At 38.5% G+C, this 17,294-nt stretch overlaps 1 protein-coding gene across 2 annotated transcripts in view; it reads right to left on the bottom strand.

The window, feature by feature from the left end:
- Positions 1-12,144: 12,144 nt before the first annotated feature.
- The window catches only part of kiaa0513 (KIAA0513 ortholog), a 38,041-nt gene continuing 32,891 nt past the window's right edge, over positions 12,145-17,294 (bottom strand). For both annotated transcript variants that reach the window (XM_084734299.1, XM_084734300.1), the window contains 2 exons: positions 15,755-15,849; positions 12,145-12,465 (listed from right to left, as the gene is read on the bottom strand). In XM_084734299.1, the coding sequence (XP_084590425.1) occupies positions 12,416-12,465; positions 15,755-15,849 (145 nt within the window). In that variant the 3' untranslated portion in view covers positions 12,145-12,415. The remainder of the gene's footprint in view (positions 12,466-15,754; positions 15,850-17,294) is intronic.

Below are 17,294 nucleotides of genomic sequence, written 5' to 3'. Positions count from 1 at the left end.
ATTTTCAGCTGACTTTAAATATCTTCATCATGACTCATTTTACACTGAGCTGACAGGCCTCTACAGTAACAGAGAGAGGAAAAGAGAAGTACAGCTGTGACTCTGGAAAGTGTCGTCAGCTCTGTTTCATGTGCAATCAAGTTGCAGCTCAGCGCTCAATCACACAGTTTAAAGCTTGCTGGTTCAAAAGGCCTCCTAATCCAAGTGTTTATTATATTTTTTCACTCTCTACATAAACCAGCTACACTTGTCCAAATACACACTCAGCACCGGGGGAGGGCGGGGCCATGATGAAGATTGATGGGCCTGGTTCAGGCCACATTAGCTGCTAATCAAGTTAGGTTTCCTGGCACAGAGCTCTATACACCATTATGTGCCTGAAATGTCCTCCAGATCACGACTGATGCTGTTAACAACCTGGACACAAACACAGTGCACGTGTGTGTGTATGCATACACCGAGCAACAACATGAACACCTGTAAAGTCTCATGACATTAGATACAACAGGCGTGCAACAAATCCAAACTGTGGAATGTGTCAGAGAAACCCTGTGGTTATTTCTGAGGCAGAGTTTGTGCGTTGTATTGTAGCTGTTCTGCATTATGTTGTACATTTTCCCTTTTCATCCCCCCAGGGATGAGGAGTTTCTGGAGGTAGAACAACATCCACTAACACACTTTATCTTGCCTTCATCTTTAATTTGTCTCTAATCTGTATGTTCTACATGGAATTCAGGTCAGAGTTGATTTGGTGAAAATATTACTACAAACATGTTACTCTTTAGCAGACACATCCCCAGCATTTCAGAGCAGAGAAAACAGATCAGTTTTTCACTTTGAGACTTTTGAAGTCATTGAAATTTGGCTGGGTGGTTAATAACATGTTTCTGTGGTGTGACAAACTCAGAACACATATTTATTTCTTTACAAGATCTTTACAAACAATCCACACTGAATGTCTTTAAAAAACTAAGCAACAGGATAATTGTTCTTCATCCTCCTCATCCTTGTCTCATGGCTGGAGAAAGGCAGACACACCACACATGGAATGTAACTAAAAATGTGTTTATGTTGCAGAACTTAAAGACAAAAGAATTACTAAATGTGATGGAGGGCAGGGTGGAGAGGAAGCTCGCTACCAGTTCATATCAGACAGGCAGGCGAGCTGAATCTCCCTGATGACCTGACTCCGCCCACCAGACTCCAGAGGGGACAGACCAATGGGCTCCTGTCCTGAAGGTGATCATCACTGATTAAATAGACAGAAGAAAACGCCCAAAACTGCCTTTATTTTCTCTGACTTTTGTCCAACATTTGCTTTTCCTCTTGTGAAATACTGATGAGTTTCACCACCTTATGTCTGTGTTAATTAATAAAAACAACCTGAGAAAAGAAAATTCAGTCCTTGGTTGAAATGTGTGTAGCGTCCTGTCATGAGGGGTCATGAGTCAGTCCCTTCAGGAAGTTGCGAAGTTGTGATCACAACCATTAACATAAATTCAGTTAACACCTGTGAATTCAGCACAACCTTGCAAATTTGTCCAATCATGGCAACTTTTCCACAAAACAAGAGACATGTACACTATACCTCACTGAACTGGACTCAGTGTTTTATTATTTACTATTTTATGTATTTTATTATTTTTTTTCACAAGTACTAAAAAAACACACAAGGTTTATCATTGTTATTGACATTTGTCAATGCTCTAAGCACTTTTATATTTTATAATTTTGCCCTTGCTGTTTTGACTGAGTTTGCACTACAGTTTGAGCATATTTTCTTAGATTTTTTGTCATCCTGAGCCATTTTGGTAAATTTACAGTACAGGGCCAATGGGTGTGGACGGTAGCAGGTGCTGCCTGGAGGATGAGTAGAGGTGTGTGTGCAGGAGGAGCAGCAGGAGGGCGGAGTTTAAGAGGAGCAGGAAGCTCCAGCAGAGTCCATGACAGAATACTGACATTGTTTGTACACAAGAAAAACATTTTTTTTGTGCCTTTTCTTTATATATTTGTCTTATTGAACATAATGAATACTTTTTCTTTATGGATTGTGTTTTTTCTTTAATACCATTATTGAATTGAATTAATATGTACTACTCTTTTCTAACTGCATCATAATGCAGTATTGTTTATTAAACATTAATGCCAATAAAGGATACTGAATTTAATTGAACTGCACCTTGATATAATCCAATAAAAATGGAATTTCAATAAATAAATGAATGAAAATAAAGGGTCAAAGATGGTTTTGTTACTTTTACAGTTCCCATTGACTTGAATTATGCATGTTTTAATAAGATAAATCCTGGATGATAAGTGTTGCCTGTGTTTTATCCAGTCAGTGACTTTTTTGTCACACACACAAAAAACCCCATTCATTTTTCAAAATGATAGGTGTTGCACACTGATCAGCTGCACATAAGCCATGATGATGTAATGTTTATGGGTTATTATGAATCGTAAACTGCATTAAAACCTCTTCAGTCCCACTGTATTTATAACATATCACCTGTAAACAGTATAAGCTCTGCTTGAATTCCAACAATACTCAGGATTACAACTGTGAATCAGGATGACATTTATACTTTAGGTATTGTATATTAAAATATATTTAGAGGTAAAGTAAAGTATTTGTCTTGTTCCCAATTTTCCCATGTTTTTGTGTCTAAGTGACTAATGAGGACAGCAATTTTTGAAATTGGTTCTGCTGCAGCTGGCAAAACTTTTTGGTAAAGAGTAAGATCCACGCACTTCATTTTTCATAACTCCACAGACAAAATAAAATTCAGAGAACTGTCTTAGCTCGTCTTTCCACTGTTCAACAATCACTAAGTCTGGCTTGCAGTGGTAGAATGAGTACTGAAAATCTGTACTCAAGTACATGTATTGTTACATTGCTACAATATTACTCAATTACATGTAAAAGTACTGGTGTTAGAAATGTACTGTAGTAAAAACACAAAGAAATCATCACAACTACTCAGATTATTAGTTACTTTTAACTGTTGATGTCACAGTCACCTCTCCAAACCAGGGTTATAAATTTTGTGTTTTCCTTAACAAATAGTTGGAAACACGTTTTTTCCTCATTTTCAATTTTTATTATTACTATTAATTAAAAACCCATGAATAAATTTTTAATTGGTTAAATATTTAATGGAAATTAATCAATTAATGATTAATCATGAACATCCTTACTCCAAATATGTGCTGCCGCAGTATTTTGTTTTGTTTTTCATTCATATGTCCTGGTTTTCATTGGCCTGTTTGTGATCAGATCATCTGATTGGCTACAAAAATACAGATGAAAGGTTTGGATATTGATTCAAATTGTACTCATTACTCAACTATGATTTTAAAAGTAACTAAGTATATTTCAACTTGTAATGCATACTTGAGTATGAGTAAAAGTACAGACTTGAAATACTTAATTGCAGTTATTTGAATATTTGAAATTAGTTACTTCCATCTCTGGTTGAAACGAAACAACTCAGTTCACAGTGTTAAATGTGAAAATATCAGGAGGAGCAAGAGGGAGACAGAGTAAGAGATTCTGGAGAGAGAAAGTTGATTGTTGAGTCTCATTCCCAGGTTGTCAAATACCACCTCATTGAGTTGATGGCTTGGACTGACCCTGGAACAATCAGCTTCTTCAGAATTGCTTACTGCTCCTTTAAAGCTTAATGCTAAACTACTGTAAAGCCTCAATTCTTTTCTATTGCATCTGTAAGAATGAAGTAGAGTTTTCACATTTATAGTCATCTGAAAATCACCTCAATCAGCACCAGTCTTCACAATAAGCACACACATGCGTCTCTAGGTTTAGAGTCTATCTTATAATTATACATCCGTCCCCAAGAGCTCATCAGCTCAGATCACAAATGAATGAAAAAGAAATAAATCATCTAAGTATTTATGTTCACTCTTCTTTTTCATTCATACCAGCTGGTTGCTTTACTTGCACTGTAAAACTGTGGTTATTTTTCTCAACTTGTTGGATATTCAGCTCAAACAACAGGATTATTTCTGAATATTTAAATACATCATACTGTAACAGACAGAAACAAATATTTATTTTATTTCTAACATGAGTTTGTTGCGGTCAAAACAAAATTCCATAAAAACTGAAATCCTTCAGACAAAACATTTCCAGTCCTGCAGATGATGGCGTCATCCTCGCTGGCTGGTGAAACACTGCTCTCATCAAAACTTTTCAACATCTCTGCAGCTTTGCTTTCACCAACTGTAAATAAATACCCACAGTCCCACGAGGCTTGTGTGTATATGTATGTCTGTGTGTGTGTGTGTATACGAACACTGGCAGGAGGACTTGTACAGCGCAGCAGGATTACCACCCCCAGACTGGGACCACCCTGACTTTAACACTTAATCCAGGAGGAAGTGGAGCTGCATCACAGGCTCACTGAGGGCCACCGCCCCCTCTGCACACACACACACACACACACACACACACACACACACACACACACACACACACACACACACACACACAAATGTCTATGCAAAGTATGGAGGAATTGTGTTGCAATGGAGTACACACACACACACACACAATTAATTTGAACACTTAAGCTCAAACAAAACAGTTCAGATTTATACTGTACAGCTGGTCCAACATGTTTGCTGAATGTGTTATTGTCGGAGTGACAGTGAATGCATCATAGTTATGTTTGTATGTAGAGTGTTGTTGAGTGTCTACTGTAAAATACACTGGTGACTCAGATGTGTGTGTTCTCAGCTGAGCATCACTGACTGTGTGTTTATGTGTGAGAGAGAGAGACTTAAAGGTCCTGCCTGTAGAATTTAGTGTCAGCTAGTGGTTAGTTTACAGATCGCACACACTGTAAACCCAAAATGACTCAACAATACTAGAAAAAAATAAAAAATAAAAAATGAGGCAATCGGCTGCCATAATTTTTTTGAGTTGATAAACTTGAAGGTTGGAGGTTATCAGAGGTTAATGTTACATGTACTCTTTGATTAAATTTGCTTGATTAAGCTAACTCAAATATTTTCAGTAAATGCAACACAGAATTTCACTGAAACGAGTTAACACGCTGTAAAAATGAAAAAGCTGAGAAAAATCAAAATTTCAAGCAACTTCATTCAGGAAATTTTTGAAATTTGAACTCACACTCTTTTGAAAGTTTTAAAAAAAGTTATGCCAACTAATGATGTTTTGTTGAGATAATTTACTTTTCTTCCTTGGATAAGCTTGAACCTTAAGTTTAGAAACCAAAAAAAAAATTCAAAAATTGCTGAATAAACTTGTTGAATTGAAAATGAATAATGGTTAATAAGAGTTTGATTCAAAACTGCAAAATCTAGTGAAGACAAATGCCTTGAAATTATAAGTTTTCTCAGCTTTCGTTACCTTAGCATGAACCCCCATATCTACAGAGGGAGTGGGACCTGCTGCCATGTTGCACCACAATGTTGCTCAAAACCGACAAACCCAACACGCTCTAGATAGGGACTTGCACATTTTTTTGCAAGTTTCATAGGTTCTCCTACATGCTTGGAAGAGGAAGGCAAGATGAAGTTATTGCAATCTGCAGGCTCACCCCTTGATACCACTAAATCTTAGCTCTAAAAGATAGTTAGTCAAGAATTTGAGCTTGGATTATTTGGTTACATGGAAACCTAGAACCTAGTTTTTGGAACTTTTTCCTTTCCTGCACAAACTCTGGAACTTTTCCTGTATTTCCACCAAAGGAACATTTTAGGAACAGCACCTGCTTTTTAGATTTTTTTCTTTTTTCTTTTTGGGGGCTTTCTATGCCTTTATTTGATAGCTGAAGTGAAGATAGGAAACAGAGAGAGGGGATGACACACAGCAAAAGGCCACAGGTTGAACCAGCTGCTGCTGCACAGGTTGAACAGCCTGAGCACATGGGGCGCACGCTCCACCACCGAGCCACAGGGGAGGCTAGGAACAGCACCTGCTTTTTCATACATCTTTGTTTTACACTACCAACACTTTCCACAATGCTACACAACTGCTATTTTTGAGGATAAAAAAAAAACTTGCCTGAAACACTGGTGAAGTTCGTGAATTTCTCCTTAAAACCACTGCAGGAACTTTCTTTAAGGACTAGGAACCTTTGGAGGAACTCAGGGTTGAAATTACTTTTCAAGGACATTATTTAACTATCCCCCTATTTGGGGGATAGTGCTTTCAAAAAGATCACAAACTTTGAAAGTGGGGCTGAACATTTCTGACCGGTTGATTTCTTGCAGCATTTTATTTCACAGTCCGCAAAACAGTTTGTTTTTTTGTTCATTGTGCTTTGAAAATCAACACATCAACATGGAGTTACAAAAAAAAAAAGCATATAACAGATGGACCAACAATGAAGTCATTCATGATGACTGATGCTTTATATGGCATCATCACGCAGAAAAATGTCAAGTAAAAACATCTGTCATTTTTACATACGTCAATAGACTAATTTTCTTAGTCTTCACTGGTCTTCACACCACAGTGAAAAGTCAGATAAGAACCTGCTGACGGACGCTTTAGGTTCCTGGGAAAGTTCCTGAGACTAAAAGTTGTGGGAGGAAATCCAGCATAAGAGTGACACAAGATGTGCAACACGTGCATCTTTAACACATTAACAACAGGTCTTAACAGAAAAAGTGTCCAGATGTCCAGACATGCACTGAAGAAACTTGCTGTAACATATAATTTTACACGTATCTGAACACAGGATGTGCAGATTTCATTATGAAATGTTTAACCCATTCAGAGCCAGATGTGGAGTGACTTGCATATTGCATGACTGTGTCATGTGTGCTGAGGTCTGGTATTAATTAGATGAAGGAGGGTGTTCATGGTGTGACACTGCTGACTGGCCTTTCACAGCTCATTACATGGTGTCCAATCAGAGTGCAGCCAGTGTGACTGCTGTTTATTTATACACAGAGCTGGAAATGGCAGAGTGCAGGCAACTCGGACCAAACCTCAAACACTGGAACACTCCAGCACATTGTACAGCTGCAGAGGGGCCCAATCAACACCCTGCTCTTATTGACACAGACATATACAAACTCTTAGATCAATAAAGGTTCATGGCTTTAACATTACTATTATAGCAGCATTGCATCTTATAGTACTTTTATTCTTTTTGAGTTTTAAGGTCTTTCAGAGGCTTTCCCATGGAGGAAGAAATACAATTATAGGGGAAAACTAAAAAGGCCAAAGTGCAACAAATCATAGTATGTGTTTTAGCAGCTTCTGCTCAAAATATAAAATACAAATATAAAAGGAAAAGCACATCACAGAGATCAAAGACGAGTTCACAAAAAGTGACATCAAAAAATAAATTTATTACAGTACCAGCAACTCGAATCAACATTATAACAACATGTCCAAGCAACGCAAAAAAGTAAGCATAGCACAAAATAACATCTCTGTTAGACACATGTTCAGAGGTGTCTGTATATATGGCAGATATCGCATTGTCATGTTGAAGATTCCTCCAGGTTTTATCAGTCAGCTGTGTAGGACTGATACTGCTCACATTGATATTAACCACATGTTCCCAGTGCATCACAGACTCCATGCTTACTAACATTACAGCACACAGGCATGACTTAACAGCTCACACTTGATGTCCAAATCGCTAGTTCTTGGATTATTGAATGGCTGCAGGGCCTGGTACGGGGGCCCGAGGTTTCAAGAGGCCCCTGGGTTTCAACTGCAAAATGCCACTGAAAGAGACGCAAAATGACTGCAGAGAGATGTTAAAACACCACAAAATGTCCACACAGAGATTAACAGCAAATACAAAGAGACACAAAACTGCTACAAGGAGATGTAAACCGATTGCATTGTCAGTTTTTGTCCATTTCAGTCTGGATGTCTTGCTCCTATGTAGGAGAAGAGGGGGGGTCTTTTTGCATGTCTGCACCCAGGGGCCCAGTTTCTCACAGCACAGCAGTGGTGTCACCACCTCATCTCATACACTGAATATGTTTGTAAGTTCTTACCGTGACATACAGTCACAGCAGCTCAATGATTTTGAAAAAATGTCTAATAGTGATTATTTTGACTTGTTATTGCATTATCATTTGCAACATCAGGAATAATGATCATTTTTACATCATACTTCTTTTTTTGATTGAAAAACATGTTAAAATGACTATAGTGTAGTTTTTTTTTTTTTTGCAGAAATCTGTAGCAAATGAAGATGTTATTTTTAAGTCTGTAGAATCTGGTTTGTAGGACAGGACATCTCTGCTAGAGCTTGAGATCTGTACCCAAACCTGCTGGGACCCAACGGGTCGAGTAAGGCCTTATTTCTCACTTACTTCACAGGCTCACGACGGATTCAAGCTGCATTATTTTTACTATTATAAGCTTTTTTGTTAGTTTTTTTCATTCCCCCCCCCCCCCCCAAGTCATTGCCAGTTAAAATTCCCCCCATGCATTGTCTCTGTCCCTGCCAACTCCTACAGAGACATAGAGAGAAACTTGTCGAGAAAAATGTTGGGCCATTCTTGGGTTTGGGCTGAAATGTGCTAATGTCAAGCTTGCCCCTTGTCGGGCTCAACTTTATGGGCCCCATTAAAGCTCTAATCTCTGTCTCATGACATTCATTCACTTAAAGGTATTTTGACACATATTTTGTCTTTAACAAATATTGCCCCTCCTGCAATTTTCAAATTGCAGCAAGGCAAACTGCAATTTTAAAAACATTTGGATTAATTGTGCAGCTCTCATTGGAATATTTAAATATTACCATGCAGCACATTTTTATAATCATACGTCATCACCTTCTGCCATGGTGGCAGCTAGCTAACAATGCTAAGATTTTAAGCTAAAATCTTTATATGTATTAAGTGGGCCCCTCTGTGGTAATCCCACTATTTAATGGTGAGAAAATGAAAACTTGTAGCCACTCTACCGTAAAGCTAAATGATGGTCTCAATGTTCACATAAACTTTTTGTCCTTTTACTGTTTGTTATTTTTTCCACAAGAATTGGAGTCAGCGTGAATACAAGCATGCTGAAATAAAAACAGGCCACATTAGCTACAGTCTTTCATTTTGTTCTGAATGAATCCACTAACTGTTCATCTATGTAGCAACATGCCTCCTAGTAGCTTTTTTTTATTGTACTGTTCTTTCTTAGAAAAATGCTGGTTAGGTGCTATCACTCAACACAGCGTATGCTAGAATGTTAGCATGGAGTCCTAAAGGAATCAGCAACTGGGGACATGTGGGTTTGGAAACCACATTTTCATTACTATGACTTAATCAACAGGGAAACTTAATGTACCACTTTAATATTAAATTTCACATGGCTGATATTTTACACAAAGTCAGTATGATTAAGAATGGTCTTTTCATCAAGAAAACAAAAGACAATCTACCGTCAACATTTCACAACACATGCTCGATGTAGAGACAGAGCATGCACTGGCCATTCAGAGCAAATATGAAAGGCATCAATGTAACATTGTTCAGAGGGAGGATGAGTAGTGTGAGTGTAGAGATGTGGGGGCTACATGTAGTGCAAATGGCTCATGCTGACCTAACAAATACAATATTTACAGGTCAATACTTCATCCAGCAAGACGGGTGTACAAAAGGTTAAAGCTGCAACATGGTTGAAGGTAAAAACACGATATGAGGGAACCAAGCGTTTAGCACATGGACACTTGGGAGAATTGACATAAATCTGCAAGACTTCCTATATGATTTGTATGACGCTCAAAACATCACTCAGCTCTGAAGGAATGATTTACATCTACACTGGAGATTATTGCACAACACTAAATTCATTGAATGTCAAACAGAGGTTGGCTGTAAGGGGGCACTTCAGGGTCTGAACTACAGTTAGACATTTATGTTCCTCATTGAAACAATGGTCACAATACACTATTATAGCTATTGTTGATACATTTACAATTAAAGACACAGAATTCACAAACAGCAGCACGTGATCAATTCCTACAACATACAGAGGGACATGTACAGTATTTACAAAGTGGCTTCATCAACACAATAGATTAAAACAGATTATCAGTCAGAAATGGGATTGAACCTGCCAAAAGGTGCATCAATTAAAGACAGATAAGATAATAACCATATTTCATTACTTAAAAAGCAAACACTGATATCTCTTGACACAGCTAGGAAGAATTTTCTTGGATTCAGGAATCTTTCATTGAGAAGTGCTTTGAATGAAGACACAATGCTACCCCGCAGTGGTGGGATGAAGTAATACAATTAAGGAATGTTACCTCACAGTTCAGTCACTCATTTTACAGTTATGTGCAGGTGCTAGATAGCTACACCGACAGATACACATGCAGCGGGTAGGACAGAGTGTGTATGTTGGTTCTGTCTTTTACCCAGGTAACATGCTAAGCTATGCTGCTGGCATTACAACTATTTGCATGCAGAGGTGTGCATCTATTGGGGAATGATTAAAAGACTGATATTTACAAGCTCTGCATTAGTGTTTGGTCGGGCGATTGAGGGTAGCATCAGGTGATAAAGACGAGGACGTAACTTTCATGGAAGGCACTTTGGATGGATAAGGATTCAATAATGTTCCCAAGGGTATAAAAAAATTTATAATAAAAAAAAAACATAAAATGCACTATAAATGTGTGTCAGAGTAGAAGTGGCGAAAAGGGATTGAAATAGTTAGGAACATTTCTCTGAGTGACTACTCAAAGGGAAGACTTTGCTGCTTTCTTTATAGCCCAGAGGTAAACGAGAAGATCGACACCTTTGTCTGTTTAATAACAAGCCACCGCCAGCACGTGGTTAGCTTAGTATGGAAGCAGAAGAAACCTGTCAGCCTGTGCAAACTTACCAGCACCTCTAAAACTCACTAATTAATATGTTTTATGTTTGTGTAGTTCATGTTAAAATGACAAGTCATGGTTTTGCCTCCCAAAAAATCTAAACTTTTTGCATGGATTAAATAAACAAAATGTGTTAATAATAGCAGAAGTATGCACTCGAGTCACATGACTTGAACTTGAGTCACAAATTTGAATGACTTGCAACTTGACTTGAACTTTAACACCAATGACTTGTGTCTTCACTTGGCTGTGAGCCGTTTGACTTGAATAAAATAAAATAAAAATGAATGAATCAGTTCATTTCCTGAATCAACTAACATTAACGCTATTTATTCTCAACTAGTCGACACTTAATTCCACAGATCTACTTTGTTTGATTCAGCCTGACAGCAGTGAACCATGAAAAACTTTTAAAACGTTACATTACTGAGCTCCAGTTGGATGATGAACAATAAGATACCAAAGATCATAAACTACGATGTGGTCAAAGTCGCACAAAGAGACCTAAGCTTAAAATCTCAAAGTTTAGGACTCAGGACTTGACTTGGAACTTGAGTGCAAAGACCCACGTGTGATTTGCAAAACAATGCATTGATCCCACCCCTGTTAAGTAGTGACCTTCAGCGGCACTGGTAGCTTGATTTTGTTACCTTTGAGTGGAGCCATGCTAGCAGTTTACCCCCAGTGCCAGGGTTTATGCTAAGCTAAGCTACACTAAGCTTAGCACTGACTTGCTGTGGCCTCAAATTTAGTACTCAGACACAAGAGTGGTGTGATCTTCTTGTCTAACTCTCTACAAGAAAGTAAATAAGTGTTTTTCTCAAAATGCTGAACTTTTTCATTAAGGGAAGGCATGGAGGAGCATCACTTCCTGTTACGTATGCAGTATTTTTTGTCTGTATTGCCAAATAGGATACTACAAGCAAAGACAAGCATAAGAGAGCGTTCAGTAATGAACTTAACTGACCTGACACCACCTGAATATCAGATTAAAGCACTATGAGTTATTATTGCCATGTTCTATTATACCCAGGTCTGGTCTGAACTGTGTGCACACGTGTCTAAAAGGCAGGATGATACTGAGTACAGTGTTTCAACAGATGCTGTTCGATGTGTTCCACTAATAAATATGGTTGCCAAGGAAACACAGGATAAAACAGCGTTGAGGATAATATTATGTACACACCATGTGTATAATAAATCCAGAGGCTCTGATACCATACTGAGGCTGCTTAGGTTTGATACTGGATGGTTTCACTTGATGCTTTTGTCTTTGTAAAGCAGGTCACAGACACAGGTGTTGGGGATATTATAGTATGCACCACCAGCTGATTATGTTGTATTATTGCTGATACAGGACAGCGTGCAGAGGAGCACTACCAGGGTGGATAAACAGGGTCTGCTACAGCATGGCACAGTTCACTACAGTAGGTTGTTTTTCAGCAGTGTACCACACAAATGCAACACCAGTCAAAAACGGAGACTTGATCACTGTGACGTCGAGTTGAGAAGAAATTGCTGATGCGTGTGTGTGTGCTGTCAGTCTCTGAAATGCAGCGTTGTCCTCAGACTCACTCTGCTGCCATTTTCTCTATGTGGTCAGTCAGCAACTTGTACTGTTCTGTACGGACAAAACACAGACACAGATTTGTTCTGAAGGTTATTTTTATATAAGAGGACCAAGACACCATTTCTACCTCGTGTTAACATGCAAATGCAATGCAATCAGATCTCAATATGTACATTAGGTATAATGGTGCACCTCAAACTCGGTTCAAGTAGACACAGGAAATTCTGATGTGCAAGCAGGCCCTACTTGACCAAAGTTAATTTTTACTTGTACCTGTACAAATTGTATTATTTATTAGAGGCAATTAAACAACAACAAAGACTTAAGTTCAACGTTAATCAATAAAATGTAAGAAAATAGTGAAAAATGTCCAGAGTGATTTCTTTAAATGTCCTGTTTTGTTAGTCCAAAACCCAAAGATATTCAGTTCAATATTATAATACACACAGAAAAGCAGAAATTTCCATATTCGAGGAGCTGAAAACAGCATTTTCTGCCATTTTGCATGAAAAATTACTTTAACAAATAACTGATTATCAAAATAGGAGGGCTGCAACTAATGATTATTTTATTGGTCAATTAATCAGTCAGTTGTTTTCTCAATTAATCAATTAATAGTTGTTTATTTTAAAATGTCAGAAAATGGTGAAAAATGCCAATCAGTGTTTCCTAAAGCTTAACATGATGTCCTCAAATAGATATTCAGTTTACTGTCAGAGAAGTACGGAGCCCCTAAAGTGTCATGAAGAATGCGTAATGCAAGGAACAATGATGAGGCAGGGAGACGTGACTGGACTCAACTGGATCCTCTGTTGCTATGAGAGGAAACCAGCAGAGCAACGGTCCTGGCCACAGACCAGTGCAAACAACGGTCTCACACTGCCACCCACTGACACAAAGCCGCCACTGCAGTTATCTACTTTGACCCAAATTCAGGTTACTTTCTCACAACATGAACATAGCATTTCCCAAACAAAACAAATAATACACAACAACAAAATGAATAACATTCATTAAGTAGGCATCACACATGGACATCGATGGATGTTTACCAAGTGCCAAGAAAATGGCTTAAAAGTTAAAAAAGAAGAAGTAAGAGTCATACTGGCCAAGCTGGATCCAGAGGGGTCTGCATTCAGACAGTGATGGAGACTTCACAGAAGACAGTACTTTTCAAAGGGACCTTTATCATCTCGTGCTCATGTTTTATTATCTCGTGCGCACAATATAGTTTTTTTTTTCTTCATGACACTTTAGGGGCTCCGTAGAGAAGAGTAAAGAAACAAAAAAATATTTACATCTAAGAAGCTGATATCAGAGAATTTTGAGTTTTCTTTTCTTAGAAAACTACTCAAACAGATTATCATAATAGTTGCTAATTAATCTCATAATGATTAGTAATTGATTTATGGGTGAAGCACTACAAAATATTTTAACAGATGTGAGTGAGTTGGCAGATTTACTTGCCCAACTTGACTGCTGTGTTTATACTTTTACTTTCTTTTTTCTTTGTGGGTGTGCAGATGTCCACACAGAGCCTGGACGTACACCCTCTCATGATGAAATTTACATCACACGGATGCTAGGGGTCCCTCGTGCACTTGCAGACGTGGAAGGTAAAATTTCAGCTTCAGACAGATGAAGCATCCAAACAATTTACTTTTTGCAGGGTTACCAATTTCTTGGTCACACTTCATGACTTTCAAAGATCAGATCTCTGTACTGCCCACACTACACAGCGCTCTTCCTTGTAATTGGGAATCTCCCCAAACTGTTCCCGGCACAACTAGACATTAAGCCTGCTTGACAACTGTTTACCAGAAAGAGCTCTCTGGCAAAAAGCCCTGAAGGCTAACTTCTCCAATGTGGACAGTTCACACGCTGTGGCTGAGCACTGATTTGTGATCTGGGGGCTTTTGCTGGTGATCTCCAAAAACTGTTGTTGGTGGAAAATCCGAGGTACAACCCTGTCATCATCATCACCTTTTAGGTTGAACTTGTTAACAAAGGAACAGTTCACCCTCAAATCAAAGATACATATTTTGGATTTTTGTGGGGTGAGTTGCAAAGTTTTGGACATATCAGCTATAGAGATGTCTGCCTTCTGTCCAATATATGATGTCTTTGGGCCTTTTTTATGCCTTTTAATTTTAGGACAGCTGAAGATATGACAGGAAAGGGGGAGAGAGAGTGAGAGAATGACATTCAGCAAAGGGCTGTAGGCGGGAGTTGAATCCACTGCCACTGCAGAGGACTCACAGCCTCAGCACATGGGGCGAACGCTCTACTAACTGAGCTACCAGGCCACCACTTCTCTCCAATATAACGGGACTAAATGGCACTTGGCTTGTGGTACTTAAAGCACAAAAAAATACATTTGGAAAAACTCAAAACCAGTATCCCATTCCAAATATCATGACCTAGTTACTGAAGATAATCCACAGACCTTGCTGTGAGTAATTTCATGTAGGAACTACTTTCTTTCCATTAAAGAGAAAGTGCGTCCTACATGAAACTGCTCTTTCTGTTCTTTCTTTCAGAAAGTGGTTCTGGCAGATTCTACTGTAGTAGTTCCTATGTGAAACTGCTCACAATGAGGTCTGTGGATTTTTTTGAGCAACTGGGTCATGATTTCTGGACATTGAGACATTGCTGTTGAGTTTTTCAGAAGTATTTTTTGGTGTTGTGAGCACCATAGGACACGTGCCATTTAGTTCCATTACTTTGGAGAGGTGGCAGACATCTTTACGCCCGATATCTCCAAAACTCTGCAACTCACGCCATAACAGTATGGATAAAAAACATACAGTAGCACTACAGGCAAAAGGAAAAACATGCATTTTTGATTTGGGGGTGAACTGTCCCTTTAACATTAACAAGACTTTATCCTATCCAGGTAATGGTGATTTTTCCCTGTCTGGTCACCTAATCACTCAATAAAGTAATAGAAACCAGCCAGGATGGGTAAAGTGAGTGTTGTCTGAGACCTTAATGGATTTCTGGGTATTGTAGTGTCAAAGTGTCAAAGATGGAGTCAAAGTTTTCAGATTACAGCTTTTCTTCACCAGTAGGAGGCGACATTGACATGTCTACATATCTGCCAGTCCTATATTCCTCCTTTTCAGCAGGACATATTGGCTGTAATGTGTAGAAATGGTTTGATGGTGACTGAACAGCTCACCCTGGTGTAGAAGCTGCAGCTTGAAAAATGTGAGTAAGTGAGTTGGCTTGAGGTTGTGGGCCAAAAACTAAATCCACGAGGGGCTCCACATGTAAAAATACCAAGTAAGTAAATAGGCAGAGAGCAGAGACAGTTTGTTAGTCTTTTAGGGTGCTTTACCTTCATTGAGGTTTCCAATCACTGCCTGCTTCTTCAGGAAGTCATTGCAGAGCTTCTTACTGAGCCCAAACGCCAGCATGTTATGAGTGAATGTCCTGAAAATACACACAGTACCAACACTCATGTCAGTACAAATGGAAATCATTGCAAACACACTATATATTCTTTACCATTTAAAAAAAAAGATGGCATCTCATTAAGTATCAAAAGAAACACAGTGTGGGCCAATAGTCAATTCTTCTCTGTGCTGTTCTGAGTATTTTATTTTAATAAGAGTTTGTTATCCCTGCCAGGCGTAAGCCATGAGGGGATTATGTGATCGATTCCATGTGTGTGTGTGTGAATGAGTGTGTGTGATCAACAGACCTGCCAGTGAAGACAGCATGTTTCTCACTGGAAATTATTCGCTGGAATCACACATGTATAGTGAGAACTTCTATTCTGCCAAAGAATAAACTAGATCATTTTTATTAAATAAAAAATTTCATAAATGTATTACATTTATTAAGTTACAGGTGAATACAGTGGTAAGTTCCATATTAAATTCATTCAAAGTCTCCACTACAGACATTATATGAGTCTGGACAGTCATTGATGTAAACTGTAACTTGATTGGTTGGTGATATCTCACTCTTCTTAACTGGCAACTAGGGGTCACAAGTGATCGACAACGGCTTCAATTTGAAATCTTGTTTCAGCTCAGGACAACGTATGTGGGGGTCATGTTGATGTTGGCAGAACTTTGCAAATCTCTGCTGGTTGCATCTGGCAGGTGTGGTGATATTACAGTAGGTGCTTCAACATCTGTTGCCTGGCAGGGATCTGCACTCTACTGAGTGACCTCTTCTAACAAACTTTTAGGCCGCATGCCTTCACATCCATCTGCATCATGGCAGCCTCACATATCCTGCGTCCATTTGGAGGTGATGGTTGTGTGTGTCCTCAGAAATGAATGTAACGCGTGAATGGTTAAACAGCAAGTATATCTCCAGCACTAGGTTTACATTTAGCATCATATTTTATCTACAGTACACATTATATTTAAGACTGACCTTTACAAGGACAGATATAATGTGATAATAAAGCTGATGTCATCTGCAGTCGCTGCCACACTTTTAAGTATTTTTCTTTTCATGCCACTTTATACTTCAACTCCACTGCATCTAAGAGGGAAATATTGTAGTTTTTACTGCGCTACCTTACACACAAAACATATGAAAAGTTTCTAAAATATGTTTTGGTATAAATTAAACTACCCAACAGTTTACAGAAGTACTGCTGAAAAGATTATATATATTGCATTGAGTACTTTTACTATTAACATTTTATGTACATTATGTGTTAGAGTCCACCTCCAGTCATGTTTTAAACAATATAAAATGCTCTGCAAGAAGTCACAAATTGTGTCTGATATGGTTTTTTTTGCCAAATAAGTAATACATTGTTTTCACCTTACCTATATTTAGTCAAGGATTTATGAACATGCAAATATTCCCCGCCCTCTCCACACACCAACCCCCAGCTCTAAGTAGCCGCCCCT

This window comes from Lutjanus erythropterus, chromosome 13 (assembly GCF_056507025.1).
Source record: "Lutjanus erythropterus isolate fLutEry1 chromosome 13, fLutEry1.hap2, whole genome shotgun sequence".
NCBI lineage: Eukaryota > Metazoa > Chordata > Actinopteri > Lutjaniformes > Lutjanidae > Lutjanus > Lutjanus erythropterus.
This window is presented reverse-complemented; position numbering and strand designations above follow the sequence as displayed.